The sequence below is a fragment of the Globicephala melas genome, chromosome 1 (assembly GCF_963455315.2).
Source record: "Globicephala melas chromosome 1, mGloMel1.2, whole genome shotgun sequence".
Taxonomy (NCBI): domain Eukaryota; kingdom Metazoa; phylum Chordata; class Mammalia; order Artiodactyla; family Delphinidae; genus Globicephala; species Globicephala melas.
In genome coordinates, this window is record NC_083314.1 from 71,873,978 (window position 1) to 71,890,271 (window position 16,294).

Consider the following 16,294-nt stretch of genomic DNA (forward strand, 5'->3'; position numbering starts at 1 on the left):
ATTTTACAGTTATATACAATTATAAAATTATATAATAGAATTATAAATAATTATTATTACATGCAACTATAATTATGTAATATTAACTGCTACCACTTATTAAGCTCCTATAGTGTTAACACATTCTTCCTATTCATAATCCCTACCACCTTTCTCCTAATAATGTTAACTTACTCTTCAGACCTGACTCAGCTTGGTTGTCAGTTCCTTCAGGAAGCCTTCCCCACACTGTCCTAGTCTGGGTTAGAACTCCCCACTGCCCTCTCAGTTCCCATTATTTTCTCTTTGGCAACACTTATCACACTATATTGCCTGTTAATATTGATCTCCCCAACAAGAATATGAGCTCCATGAAAGGAGGGTGATCAATTGCTTTGTTGTTCTTTATATTGTCAGTGCCCAGAAGAGTGTCTGACACATAGTAGGCATTCAATAAATATTTGTTGAAAAAATAACTAATTATACAATAGAAAAAAAAAACTAGCATGTCCTTCATCAGCTAACTCACTTCCTTTCTGCAATGCCTTCTATAAAAAGGGGCATGAAAACAGAAGTGAGACTGATTCTCCGCTGGAAGAGAGTCATACTTTTACACAGAAGTTTATACTCTGGAAGAAGATGGCTCTTCACCACCTATGGATCTTGCTCCTTTGTCTACAAACCTGTGAGTTCTGACCCTTGATGATCCCCTCCTAATTTTCTGTTGTTTTAGAAATTTCCCTTAAGGAAGACATTGAATTGCCCTTTTGATCTGCTTTAACAGAAACACCCTGGGTCTCAAAAGGAATCCAACTGACTGGGGAGAGACCTAAAATCCAAACCTACCTGTTTTTCAGGTTTAGAGTTTATATTTCTGAATTTTATTTGTATTCAGTCTCTAAAGATCTGAGACAAACCCTTCTGCTCAGAAGAGTCAGCATATGGTAGACCTGCCCAGAAAACCAACAGAGGAACAGATAATCCAAAACCTTGAAAAACTTAAAAGCAATTTTCTTTTGGTGTTAGAATGTGTTATATAGACTTTAACAGAGATAGACCCTTCTCAATTATTTCATTTCTCCAGCAGATTAGAGAGATGCATGACTATAATTATCGTTGTAAAAGTTTCATTGTTATAAGCCCCCTTTATTTTCAAAGTAAATTCAGAGCTATTGCTCTGCTTCTGTCCTCCAAAAACCCTAAAATAAATGGAGAAGAGATTATCATCCCTGTTCTACAAATAAGTTAGTTCTCAAAAAAGAAACAGAGAAGTTGAACTGAAAATTCTGTTTTTCTTACTTATGGCTTAACAGTAAATTATAAAGGTTAAATGCATATTGGTTGTTGTTAGTACAAAGAAAACTTATGTAACATCAACATAGTTCTGGGAGTGCTTTGTCATTGCATATATTATCTCATTGACTCCTAACAATTGCCTTATTTATGTAAAAACTGACTATATTTGGCATTTCTAAATCTACTTATAGTGTCTCTTACCAGCTTTGGAAATGCATTAGCAAATTCCTGGCATAAGTTAGAACACAGAGAATCTAGTGGGTTAGGATTTCTTGAAAAGGTAGAATCCATGCACTTTGGTGTCTCTGGTTCCCTTAACCATTTAAAACTGTGGCTCATTTAATGTGAGCTTCATAGGTATTGTATCCACTGGGCAGGTCAGGGTTTTAGAGCCTATGTTAGTCATCCGGACATACAAGTAGAAGATGCAAGTAGATGGGGAAAAAAGTTGAATAGAACCTAAGTGTAAATCTAGGGATGTCCCCAATCTTCCAAAGAAGGGCTGGACAGGGTGGTACTTGATACCACTTAACTTGGAAAGCATTTTACAATTTTTATGCCCACATTCTTATGTGATACATACTAAAATCATTTAAATAAGCAAGATAGATATTATTAATTCCATTATGCAAAAAAGTGTAATCTAAGATTCAAGTTAAACAATTCACCTGAAATTTCACAATCTGAAATTGGTAGAGCTGGAAATGGACATTTGTTCTGTTAACCCCAGGGCTATAGTTCTTTCTGCTGCACACTTTTCTGACCTCTTCACTCATTCAGTTTCTACGTCCTTGATACTCTTCAAAGGGCAAAACATGCTACGATGAAAGGCAGCTCTAAGATACACTTGCCTCATCTACTGAAACTGAAATCGAAGTTGTCAAATCAGCTAGCAGTGAATCATTCATCCATTAGTTTTAGGACTTTGGGAAAATTATATAAACTCCACCTGTTGTCAGGAAGAGGACTATTTCCCCTCTTCCCCCTCTTGAGTTCTTGTGGCTGGACTAATAATAAAATTGACACATGACAAATTATAGGAGAAAAGAGACAAATTTTAATTTGTGCACACAGAAGTCTCATAGAAATTAGACCTAACAAGTGGCCAACACAAACAGCTTTTATACTTTTTAGACAAAGAAAAAATAAACTTGTGAAGAATCAACAGGACAAAGAAACTTAGGCTTTGGGTGCTCAATCAGTGAAGAATGTAAACAGAGTTTGGGCTTGAAGTAGTAAATTAAAGTAACAAGGTTTGTTTATACAAGCTCCCTGCCCCAAATTCCCTGTCTCTGGTGATAAGGATGTCCTTGTACCTCCAGATATAGGGAGTGCACCTTTCATATGGGAGATTTATTTTCTGCTTTCAGGGGGACAGAGAAGAGTCAGAGTTTCCCTCTTGCATTGGCTGCTTCTTAAGGAACTTCAATTCAAAATAATCAACATTGGGAGTTACCTGGTGGCCTAATGGTTAGAATTCTGGGCTTTCACTGCCATGGCCCGGGTTCAATCCCTGGTAGGGGAACTGAGATCTCTGCAAGTGGCACGGCCAAAAAGTAATAATAATAATCAATACGTCATTGTGGCATATTTGGGGACAGCCCATCCTGGGCCCCAAAAATGTTATTTAGATTTCAAAATGGGAGAACTATTAGTACAATAGGATTGTTTTGAGAACCAAAATGATAATCCATGTACAACACTTGGCACAGTATCTGAATATAGTAGGTGCTTAACAAATATTAGCTAATGCTGTTGTTTTTCACACTTGCTTTTCACGTGGTTTTAGGAGGAGCCAGGGCTTTCTTGCACTGAGATCCTGGGCGAGACTCCTCCGTTTAGGATGATCCAAGGAACATGAGCAGATGAAAAGATGGTGGGAATTTGAGCTTAGGTGTGGGATTTTGGGGTTCCATAAGAGAAAACCAGGGATGAAATATTCATTTTGTCAGGGATCCATAAATGAGGGGTGGGGACTTGTTTTTATAGCAGCAAAACTAAAAGTACTTTCAGGTACAATTTGCCTTTGCTGAATGGATCTGTTTACCTTTTAAAATTTATTCCACCAACATTTCCTGAGTCAAAAATATACCCGAAATCCCTCCTGCTGCTATTCCTGGCAAAGGTGGTCCCTTATATTTAGCACTGGGCTTAGACATCAACACTGACTTTACTTACTTCCCTGGAATTCAGAGCAGTGGAAGCAGCTGAAATGCAGTGGGAAAAGGGGGTTGGAAATCCCATTTTCCCTTGAAATCACTGAAATAAGAGGAGTCTGAGTGTGCAAAGCTCATGACCATTCCATGTTGGAAAAGTTTTCTCTAAGAACCAAGACTCACAGTCTTATGCTCTATAATCTCAACTTCCTCATCATGACCTGTGAACACTGTGACTCTGACTGTCCCTCCAAGTATTCTGCTAGCTACCTACCCTCTGGGGTAGAAAACAAGAATCCACCGCTTTTGCTTCATGCTCCTCTACGTGTTCTTTCTCACACTCCTTTAATTCTTCCTTTTCTCCACACCTTTCTCACTTCTCTTTCTTCAGCCCCTCCACTTGCTCCCTTATCCTCTCTCCTGTCAATAATAGTAATAATTAACCATTTATGAAGCAATCACTACATGTCTGGCATTACTCTAAGTAGTGTACGTTTGTTATTTTGTCTAATCCTCACAACACCTTATGAGATGGATACTATTAATATCCCAGTTTACAGATGAAGACATTAACACAGAAAATCAGAAGTCATTTAGCCAAAAAGTGGGGGAAGTATGATTTGAACTCCAATGTCTTTAGGCTTAACCACTGAGCAGTGCTGCCTTTACCCACTTTGATGCTGAAGTGGAATTGTCCCTGAGATTGATGGTTATCCCACTTTGGGATTTATCATGAATGGTGATTTATTCCCAACAAGAAAGGATTATTCAGCAGAAGCTGGGCCTATCTCTATACCTACCTACAGAGGAGGATGGGGGTTAGAGGCCAGACCGTTGCCAATATCAGAAGTTTAGGCAGGCCAGCAAGGCAGAATATCCAAGGAAATGACCATATCCAGACATGGTTCAGGTATCATTCACATGAACATGGTTATGTGTTGACTTGAATTTTCTTCTTCAGAACAAACAAGCGTCCAGTATCAACAAGGTCTTGATGTCTTGTTGAATGTAGAGCACATCATGGTGTGTTCCAGCAGGTGATACTTAAAAGTACAAGAGAAGTGAGCGGGCCCCTCTGGATATCTGTTCCTGGATAAGTAGGCCCCAACCATCATCCTGTGGGTTAGGGAGAGAACTTCATGCCTGGAGAACGGTCCTGGCAAGAGTCAATTTGCCACTAGTCCAAAGTCCTAATGAAGAGGGGCCTTCAAGATAAAGACCAAGCCTCTGTTCTAGAAAGCGATTTGAGCAGACTACTACCATAGACACTCAGAAAGGGCTTAAAAGCAAAAGCCCAAACTAATACACCATGGTAAAGCAATTATACTCCAATAAAGTTGTTAAAAAAGAAAAACAAACTACTATGTATAAAACAGACAAGCAAAAGGGTGTATTGTATAGCACAGGGGAATATAGCTATTATTTTCTAATAATTTTAAATGGAGTATAATCAATAAAAATTTGAAAAATATAAATAAATAAAGCAAATCATTGTAAAGATTCCATGATACAGAGCTTAGCACAAATGTCTGGCACATAGTAAGTGCTCAATAAATATTGGCTATTGCTCAAAAAAAAAAAGAGCAAAAGCCCAGTTATAGACAAGAAAAAATATATTAAGTATGGGGAAAACTAGGTGTCAGGACATTAGCTTAAAAATCCAGTCTCCAAGTAGAGGCTCGAAGCTGCATACTTGTGACAACACAGGACTCCAGTAGAGGGGGTAGTGACCCACCACACCAACCCAATCCACAAAGCAGCCCTAGAGATCAATATGGTGACCCACAAGGCAGCCAGAGTGCCTTCACAACAGGAGCCCAAAAGTCAGTGCTAGGCCACTTGGGTTACTCAAGTATTTTCTAAATCAAACCTTTCTTCTCTTGAACCTAAGAGAAGGATGAATCTGTAAGTTTGGGGGTATCTAAACTCATCTACGTGGAAGTTGGAAAAGAAAGAGGTGTGAACAATCAATTGGAGAGCTGATGTTAGTAGAGGTATGTACCCACATTTCCTTTGTTATACTCGATTTTTGATTATATGCTTACAGTGCTGAGTAGTGATAAAACAATGGGTGGTCAGGACCCCATCTCTGTTTTGAGAATCTGTGTGTGTGGGTGGGGGGTGTGTGGGTGTGTTTTGCAGAAGTGGAATCAAGTCAACCCAAATCTCAGTAAAGATAATATAAAGTAAAAAAAACAAAAAATCCAGCAGAAAATAGCATACTATTGTATGGGGGTGGTAGGTTCCTTTTTTTTAAAACCTCATAACCAAGGACTTTCCATGCTCATGGAGAATAACACAAAACTTCTGGCTGCTAACACTTTGTTTCCTCTTTGTCTGCTACTTCACTTCACTCAGAATAACTGGTTACAACCACCTCTCTTCTGGGTGCCATTGGGTGGTGCTACGTCTGGTCACCCTTCCAGGCCTGGAATATTCAGGCAGGCAGTGAATGGGAGGAGAGGAGGGGAAGGTTAGCTGGAGTCAAAAAAAGGACAAGAAATACTGACTTGAAGAATCCTAAAGAAGTGAGGGGTTTGGGTCACTATTAAGCAAGAGTTTACCCTTCCTTATTTCCACTCCCATGAATAACTTCATGTTGGCCTTCTCTAACATCTCCCCAATACTGTAGCTCTTCTTCTGGAACACATAAAAGTTGTCTGGTGATATTATCTTAATCTCTGTAATAATGCTTTCATTTTACATAACAAACACATATGGTGCCTAGTACATGCAAGGTACTTTTCCAAAAGGCTTACAAATATTAACTTGTTTAACTCTCATAACGCTTCTATGAAGTAAGTGCTACTATTAGTCTATTGGCTTCATTTAGAAGCTGATAAAACTGAGACACAGAGAGGTGGTTAAATTTCCCAAAGTCTCATGGCTAGAACCTGGCAGAAGCAGGATTCAAGCTCAGGCAGTCTGGATCTTCATCACTAAGTCATGGTGCTTGACCAGGGGCAGAAAGAGGGTGCTCTTCATGGCAAGACTCCCTTTGGGGATTCTAGATTCTTCTCTGTTGATATATACACCTGAGAGCACTCTAGTGTCATTTGTTTTTGGAATTTTTGAATTTTATTTTATATTTTTATACAGCAGGTTCTTATTAGTCATCAATTTTATACACATCAGTGTATACATGTCAATCCCAATAGCCCAATTCAGCACATCACCATCCCCAAACCCCCACGGCTTACCCCTCTTGGTGTCCATACGTTTGTTCTCTACATCTGTGTCTCAACTTCTGCCCTGCAAACTGGTTCATCTGCACCATTTTTCTAGGTTCCACGTACATGTGTTAATATACAATATTAGTTTTTCTGTTTCTGACTTACTTCACTCTGTATGACACTCTCTAGATCCATCCACATCTCAACAAATGACTCAATTCCGTTCCTTTTTATGGCTGAGTAATATTCCATTGTATATACGTACCACATCTTCTTTATCCATTCATCCATCAATGGACATTTAGGTTGCTTCCATGACCTGGCTATTGTAAATAGTGCTGCAATGAACGTTGGGGTGCATGTGTCTTTTTGAATTATGGTTTTCTCTGGGTATATGCCCAGTAGTGGGATTGCTGGGTCATATGGTAATTCTATTTTTAGTTTTTTAAGGAACCTCCATATTGTTCTCCATAGTGGCTGTATCAATTTACATTCCCACCAGCAGTGCAAGAGTGTTCCCTTTTCTCCACACCCTCTCCAGCACTTGTTGTTTGTAGATTTTCTGATGATGCCCATTCTAACTGGTGTGAGGTGATACTTCACTGTAGTTTTGATTTGCATTTCTCTAATAATTAGTGATGTTGAGCAGCTTTTCATGTGCTTCTTGGCCATCTGTATGTCTTCTTTGGAGAAATGTCTATTTAGGTCTTCTGCCCATTTTTGGATTGGGTTGTTTGTTTCTTTAATATTGAGCTGCATGGGCTGTTTATATATTTTGAAGATTAATCCTTTGTCCATTAATTCTTTTGCAAATATTTTCTCCCATTCTGAGGGCTGTCTTTTTGTCTTGTTTATGGTTTCCTTTGCTGTGCAAAATCTTTGACGTTTCATTAGGTCCCATTTGTTTATTTTTGTTTTTATTTCCATTTCTCTAGAAGGAGGGTCAAAAGGATCTTGCTGTGATTTGTGTCAAATAATGTTCTTCCTATGTTTTTCTCTAAGAGTTTTATAGTGTCCTGTCTTACATTTAGGTCTCTAATCCATTTTGAATTTATTTTTGTGTATGGTGTTAGGGAGTGTTCTAATTTCATTCTTTTCCATGTAGCTGTCCAGTTTTCCCAGCACCACTTATTGAAGAGACTCTCTTTTCTCCATTGTGTATTCTTGCCTCCTTTGCAATAGATTAGTTGACCATAGGAGTGTGGGTTTATCTCTGGGCTTTCTATCTTGTTCCATTGATCTATATTTCTATTTTTGTGCCAGTACCATATTGTCTTGATTATTGTAGCTTTGTAGTATAGTCTGAAGTCAGGGAGTCTGATTCCCCCTGTTCCGTTTTTCTCCCTCAAGACTGCTTTGGCTATTCGGGGTCTTTTGTGTCTCCATACAAATTTTAAGATTTTTTATTCTAGTTCTGTAAAAAATGCCATTGGTAATTTGATAGGGATTGCATTGAATTTGTAGATTGCTTTGGGTAGTATAGTCATTTTCACAATATTGATTCTTCCAATCCAAGAACATGGTCTATCTCTCCATCTGTTGGTATCACCTTTAATTTCTTTCATCAGTATCTTATAGTTTTCTGCATACAGGTCTTTTGTTTCCCTAGGTAGGCTTATTTCTAGGTATTTTTTTTTTTTCGTTACAATGGTAGATGGGAGTGTTTCTGTAATTTCTCTTTCAGAATTTTCATTACCGTATAGGAATGCAAGAGTTCTAATTTCTCTTGTGGTCAGAAACGATGCTAGATATGATTTCAATTTTCTTAAATTTACTGAGGCTTGATTTGTGACCCAAGATGTGATCTATCCTGGAGAATATTCCATGCGCACTTGAGAAGAAAGTGTAATCTGTTGTTTTTGGATGGAATGTCCTATAAATATCAATTAAATCTATCTGGTTTATTGTGTCATTTAAAACTTCTGTTTCCTCATTTATTTTTATTTTGGATGATCTGCCCATTGGTGTAAGTGAGGTGTTAAAGTCCCTCACTATTATTGTGTTACTGTCAATTTCCTCTTTTATAGCTGTTAGCAGTTGCCTTGTGTATTGAGGTGCTCCTATGTTGGGTGCATATATATTTATAATTGTTATATCTTCTTCTTGGATTGATCCCTTGATCATTATGTAGTGTCCTTCCTTGTCTCTTGTAGCATTCTTTATTTTAAAGTCTATTTTTTTCTGATATGAGTATTGTTACTCCAGCTTTCTTTTGATTTCCATTTGCATGGAATATCTTTTTCCATCCCCTCACTTTCAGTCTGTATGTGTCCCTAGGTCTGAAGTGGGTCTCTTGTAGACAGCATATATATGAGTCTTGTTTTTCTTTCCATTCAGCAAGCCTGTGTCTTTTGGATGGAGCATTTAATCCATTCACATTTAAGGTAATTATCGATATGTATGTTCCTATAACCATTTTCTTAATTCTTTTGCATCTGTTTTCGTAGGTCCTTTTCTTCTCTTGTGTTTCCCACTTAGAGAACTTCCTTTAGCATTTGTTGTAGAGCTGGTTTGGTGGTGCTGAATTCTCTTAGCTTTTGCTTCTCTGTAAAGCTTTTGATTTCTCCATCGAATCTGAATGAGATCCTTGCTGGGTAGAGTAATCTTGGTTGTAGGTTCTTCCCTTTCATCACTTTAAGTATATCATGCCACTCCCTTCTGGCTTGTAGAGTTTCTGCTGAGAAATCAGCTGTTTACCTTATGAGTGTTCCCTTGTATGTTATTTGTCATTTTTCCCTTGCTGCTTTCAATAATTTTTCTTTGTCTTTAATTTTTGCCAATTTGATTACTATGTGTCTTGGCGTGTTTCTCCTTGGGTTTATCCTGTATGGGACTCGCTACGCTTCCTGGACTTGGGTGCTATTTCCTTTCCCATGTTAGGGAAGTTTTTGACTCTAATCTCTTCAAATATTTTCTCTTGTCCTTTCCCTCTCTCTTCTCCTTCTGGGACCCCTATAATTCGAATGTTTGTGCATTTAATGTTGTCCCAGCAGTCTCTTAGGCTGTCTTCATCTCTTTTCATTCTTTTTTCTTTATTATGTTCTGCAGCAGTGAATTCCACCATTCTGTCTTCCAGGTCACTTATCCGTTCTTCTGACTCAGTTATTCTGCTATTGATTCCTTCTAGTGTAGTTTTCATTTCAGTTATTGTATTGTTCATCTCTGTTTGATTGTTCTTTAATTCTTCTAGGTCTCTGTTAAATATTTCTTGCATCTTCTCGATCTTTTCCTCCATTCTTTTTCCGAGGTCCTGGATCATCTTCACTATCATTATTCTGAATTCTTTTCTAGAAGGCTGCCTATCTCTACTTCATTTAGTTGTTTTTCTGGGGTTTTATCTTGTTCCTTCACCTGGTACATAGCCCTCTGCCTTTTCATCTTGTCTATCTTTCTGTGAATGTTGTTCTTGTTCCACAGGCTGCAGGACTGTAGTTCTTCTTACTTCTGCTGTCTGACATCTGGTAGATGAGGCTATCTAAGAGGACTGTGTAAGTTTCCTGATGGGAGGGGCTGGTGGTGGGTAGAGCTGCCTAGTGTCATTTAATCTTCATAATTCCTCAAAGTGGTAGAGGAATTTTATTTCATTTACCAACTAGAATCCTGAGGTTTAGCAGGTAAGTGACTTAGTCATGGTCATTTAGCTGGTTGGCAACAGAGCCTTGACTAGAACATGTTTCTTGATCCCTAGTTCAGGACACTTTTACTAACCATGCTATGAAGCCCCAGCCTCTGGACCTATGCAATTTTTTTGTTGTTGTTAACAACATGAGAATATTGGAATGGAAAGTAGTTACAGTTAGCCAACTGCTCCTTCTTATTAATCAGTTTACACCATGGACCTTCCACACCAAGACCCAGAGACCAGTAGAGTTATCTCTTGCCCTCACTCTTTCTTGCTCTGAGTTTTCTACCTTGCTTTTTATTGCTAGAAAAAGGGCAACTGGGTCAGTAGCCAAAAAAGTATTTAGTTTTTCAACAAATATTTAATAATCATCCATTAATTGTTAGGGAAATACTAGTGACCAGAAAAGACAAGAACTGCATGGCAATTATATTCTCATGGGGGTGCAAAGTGGGGAAGACAATAAGTAAATACACACATACAATGCTTTAGTAGTCAAAACTGCTATGAGGAAAAATAAAGTAAGGCAAGGCCATAGGGAGTGATGGGAAGGAGACTGCTACTTAAACATGGTGTTTAAGAAAGCTCTCTCTGATGAGATGACATTGGAGCAGAGTTTCACAGTAAGGGAGTGCTAGAAACAGTGTAGAAAAGGAAGACAGCAAGTATAAAGTCTCTAAGGCAACAGCAGCTGGTTTGAAGAATGAGGAAGTCAGTGTGGTTGGAGTGAGTAGGGGAGAGAAGGGTAGGAGAGGAGGCAGGAGAGCAGGGGAAGACCAGACAGGATCTAGTAGATGGTGGCAAAGTATATGAAAGGAGACTAGGGAGCCCCTCAAAACCCCAAATGTACACTGTCTTTGTTTTTAATAGACTCTAAGGGGAACTATGAGGTTTAAGTCTAAACACCCTCTTTGTTGTCATCAATATTTGATATTTCAAAATCTCTTTAGATTCCACCCAACACTTCTTAGTAAGTTTCCCTTGCTCAGCTTTGAAGAATTTGGATAATTCCCTCCTTACCACCCTTCCCCCACCAATACCTTCTATTTTAAAACAAAATCAAATAGTAGTTTTGCTTGACCCTCTAGCTATTATTCTATCTTATAACATTTCTTTCACTATTAAGCTTTTCCACTTCTTTACCACATATTCTATCCTCAATCCTCTGTACTCTGGGCTCCATTTGAATCATCTTAACTTGCACTACATTCTCAAGCACCATCAATAACCTCCTAATGGACAAATCTAGGGATCACTTTCAGTCTTTATCTTACTTGAAGACTGAATCGTTAGACATCAGTTACAGCCCCCTTCTTAAGATTTTTTGTCCTCCTGGATTTCATGATATTGTCCACTACTGGTTCCTCTCTTGCCACTCCTACCACTTGGTTTATTCAGTTTCTTTTGACAGTGCCTCTTTTAGAACTGTGAGCACTGTTCACAAGGCTCAGCCTTGGACTTCAGCCAACTCTTCCTGAGTGACCCTCTTCTTCAATCATCTCCTCTCCATAGATGATTCCTAAACCACTTGAATTTCAGTTTGATGGCAAATGACAGAGACTCAAAAAAAAATTCCTTAAAGAAGAAAAAAGTTTATTTCTTGCTCATGTAAAATGTCTGGAGTTGGCAGTTTGGTTGGTAGAATAGTTCACAAGGTCATCAGGAATCCATACTTTTTCAGTCTTCCTGCGCCACAATTCTCAGTACTTGGCTTCCTCTTCTTGATCCAAAATGTCCAAGATCCAGTTGTCATGGCATTCCAGCCTGCGAGAGACAAGGAAGAGATGAAGAAAACAAAGCATCCTCTTCTTAAAGATATAAAAGTTGATACAATACTTTCAGTTTCATCCTATGGACCTGAACTTAGTCACATGACCAAACTGAGCTAGCAGAAGGCTGGGCAATGTAGTCTTTTTTTTTTTTTAACATCTTTATTGAAGTATAATTGCTTTACAATGGTGTGTAAGTTTCCACTTTATAACAAATTGAATCAGCTATACATATACATATAACACCATATCTCTTCCCTCTTGCATCTCCCTCCCTCCTCCCCCTCCTTATCCCACCCCTCTAGGTGGTCACAAAGCACCGAGCTGATCTCCCTGTGCTATGTGGCTGCTTCCCACTAGCTATCGGTTTTACATTTGATAGTGTATATATGTCCATGCCACTCTCTCACTTTGTCCCAGCTTACCCTTCCCCCTCCCATGTCCTCAAGTCCATTCTCTAGTAGGTCTGCGTCTTTATTCCCGTCCTGCGCCTAGGTTCTTCATGACCTTTTTTTCTTTTTTTTTCTTTTAGATTCCATATATATGTGTTACTAAGAATGGAGATGAAAACAAATATTGGAAAACAACTAGCAGATTCTGTCACAGCCCCCCAAATAATACTTTGAATCCATTAACTTTTCTTATCTTCCATCCTTCCAACTCCTTATTTAGATGGTCCACCATCATCTCACATTCAATATTTCTGATACTAAACTTGTCTTCTCCTTTTGACTTCTTTCAAGCATAAACTTAATCAATTTCCAGTAGCTATTAGTTTTCCACTGACATGAAGTAGACACTCAAAATATATTGTTGAATTCTGTGACATGCCTCCTTATTCCTTGCCTTTATTTGCGCTCTCTCTCAAATTCAGCCCTTCTTTTCCACTCTCATCATCATCCCCCGATTCATGCCCAGATGGCTACAATAGCCTATGAAATGGTTTCTTAAGCCCAGCTTCTCTTTCCTCTTATTCTTCCTACATGTTATTACCATACTACTATGACCCTAAAACATCATTTAATTTTTATTCTCAAAAACTTTAATAGCTCCCCTCTGCCTGTGGTGTAGACTTCAAACTCAGGGCTGTCCCAAATCTAAACAATTTATATCTCCAGCCTTATTGCTCTCTACTCTGTTATGCAAATCTATACTTATTCAACCTATATCATACATTCTCCTGCTTCTAAACTTCTATTCAGAACCTGAGGACCCGAGACACCAATCCTTTCCCTTTCTATCCAATAAAATTCTATTCACTCTTCAAGTTCTTCCTCAAATTCTATTTCCTCCAAGAAGTTTTCTCTAACAACTGCAGATCAAAGTGATCTCTCCCTTCTTTGAAATCCTACTGCAATTATTGTCTCTACCATTTGCTTAAATTTATCATTTACCACTTCATATTGTAAAGGAGATTTATGTGTGTCTGTGTGTGTGTCTCATTTCCCTAAGCATATATGAAATTTCTAAAAAAGACAAGGAAATTTTCTTGATCATAGACTTGCATAGTGCATTTCATAGTAAGTCCTTAAGACATTTTTGTGCCACAAATTCTCTCTGAAATTGAGTTTTCTTAAGGTCTCCTCCAACACTAATATAATGTTTGAGTCCCCTCAGCACCTAGAAATATAAATATTAGGGTTGGTTGATACGGAGATTCTTTTTTTAAAAGACTGAAGTCTTTAAGAGAAGAATAAAGGCCACCAAGTGGAGTGGTACTGAAAACTCTATCCCTCTTTGCTTTACTTGAATTAGCCCTTAATAATGGCTCTTCATACATTCTTCAGTATGGCCCTGGTGTCATGAAGGCCATCATAGAGAGGGACTAGGGAAGCCCTAAAGGGCATGTCCTAATTGTTAAGGTGAGGATGAGAATGAGAATCATTACTAACATTTATTTTGGTTTGATGGTTACCAGAGTTTCTACTCATACAATTTTCTGATCACTAATTAGATAGGCAATTTTTATAGTTATTATTTCCATTCTGTGGATGAAAATACTGAAACTCAGAAAAGTCTTCTGGTTTTATTAAGTTTGCCCAGCTCATAAGTAGAAGTACTAGCACCTATGTCTTCAAGCCTCCTTATCTTTCTGCTGCATGCTATGGTTTTGCAGCTGCCTCAGACCTCAGATGGAATGTCCAAAGGTGCATATTACGTTTGTGCAAGCCCTACACCTTTTCTCAGCAAGCCCAGGAATCTCATCCCCAACACCACAGCACAAAATAGCAACAGGGCTTCCACTAGCTTAACGTATCTGCCACCCCCACTGCCTTATCCTTTGATGCCCCAGCATCACTTCCTGAATGACTTGCTGCAGAAGACAAGACAAACTTCAAAAACAACACCACACACCAATCATTTTGTGACCACACAATTGTGTTCCTATTAAGAAAGCCTCAGCCTTAGCAAACTTCCCACCACTTCCTGGGGTTTGATAAGAGAATTATGAGTCTTCTCACACTGAACCTGAATCCAAAGAACAGAATGGAAATTAGGCACAAGGACCTGACTAAAAAAAAAAAAATCCTTATGAGACGTGGGAGATCTGGCACCAGGACCAGCCATATAATTTGTGGAACCCAGTAGAACATGAAAATATGGGGTCCCTTCTTCAAATAATATTAAGAAGTTCAAAGTGACATGGCAGCATTAAATCAAGTTCAGGTCCTTCTGAGCTCAAGGCTCTGTACGACTGCACAGGTCACATGTCCATATCCGGCACATCCAAGAATTCAGGCTGGGAAACTCTAAGTGCCCCGCTACCCGACCTTATCAGCCCAGCGGAAGAGTTTTTCTGGGGAGAATTAATGTTCAAGGAATAGATTTTAATAAACTCTGACTCCTGTCACTGAAGGCAAGCTTAGTCTCTCCTGTTCCCCTAGTGGTTTGTTCCTTTTGCTTTTACCATTTAGTACTCATCATATTGTATTATTGTTTACTTGAATGCTCATGTGTCTTATTCTCTGGGCTGTGAGCTCCTCAGGGCTGCCACCATGTTCTATTCATCCCTGAGTCCCTAACACAGCATCTGACACTTAATTAGCACTTAATAAATGTTTGTAGATAGGGATCATTTGTGTCGCTCTTTCCCTCAGGGCCCTGTTATGTCTCATTCTGTACTTAGCCCACCCCACCTAAGTCACCACTCCTTGCCTGGGATATTCCTCCTAAGGGAAAATCTTGGATGTTCTGAAAGGAAAGACGTTTATATTAGAAGTCCCTGGCTCATTAAGGAGTTACTGTGTTGGAGAGCGGGGGTGGCCATAGTGAGACAGCACCATCAGGTTAAGAAATATCTTTGCTTTTCTGACACTTCAAAATGACTTGTATTCTCAATGACCTTTATTCTTGACCTCTTTTCTGTTTTTAATTAATTTATTTTTATTTTTGGCTGTGTTGGGTCTTCATTGCTGCTCATGCGCTTTCTCTAGTTGTGGCGAGCGGGGGCTATACTTCGTTGTGGTGCACAGGCTTCTCATTGTGGTGGCTTCTCTTTGTTGTGGAGCACGGGCTCTAGGAATGCGGGCTTCTGTAGTTGTGGCACATGGGCTCAGTAGTTGTGACACACGGGCTTAGTTGCTCCATGGCATGTGGGATCTTCCCAGACCAGGGCTCGGACCTGTGTCCCCTGCATTGGCAGGCAGATTCCTAACCACTGTGCCACCAGGGAAGCCCTATTCTTGCCCTTTTTATGCCAAGTCTGGATAAAATTTAGTGTCAGCCTGAACTCACTTACATGGGAAACTTTTGTTCTGTTCTTCGTGGCTTGCATGCAACCAGTACTCATCAGAATAGCCCTGTTACTCTTTATGGCTGAAGCCCTACTTGATTGGTCAGGGCCTGTATTTATTGGTTATTAAGCATTTTGAATATCATACATGCTGGCTTAATACACTATTTCACACTATATAGCTCAGTGAGAATAACAAAGTGATGAAAGAATAGAAGGAAAACGAGAAAAAACACCCTATAATTATATTGCCTTTCATTTTACAAACTATGTATTAAATCAATTTATCTTCATAAGGTAATAGAGGAGAAGAGAAAAAAATAAACATTTCATTTTTTTCCGTGTTAGATTTTAAAAGCATTCATCCTTCAGCTTTTACCCTAAAGTATTGCTGGATTCCCAGAACAAATCAAGTCCCCTTCTTATTCTCTCTCAAAGTACCATAACACTTAATACCATTTGCACTTATCCAATCAAACCAGTTCTCTTCATTTAACTGTTAAGTTCCAGAGAGCAGGAACTACGTCTATTTTTACTCACCATTGTACCCCCATCTCCTTACATCA

General features: G+C 38.9%; 1 protein-coding gene across 3 annotated transcripts in view; it reads left to right on the forward strand.

Annotated features, from left to right (window-relative positions):
• The first annotated feature begins 573 nt into the window (after positions 1-573).
• The window catches only part of CD84 (CD84 molecule), a 35,501-nt gene continuing 19,780 nt past the window's right edge, over positions 574-16,294 (forward strand). For all 3 annotated transcript variants that reach the window (XM_030842032.2, XM_060297530.1, XM_030842033.2), the window contains exon 1: positions 574-664. In XM_030842032.2, the coding sequence (XP_030697892.1) occupies positions 619-664 (46 nt within the window). In that variant the 5' untranslated portion in view covers positions 574-618. The remainder of the gene's footprint in view (positions 665-16,294) is intronic.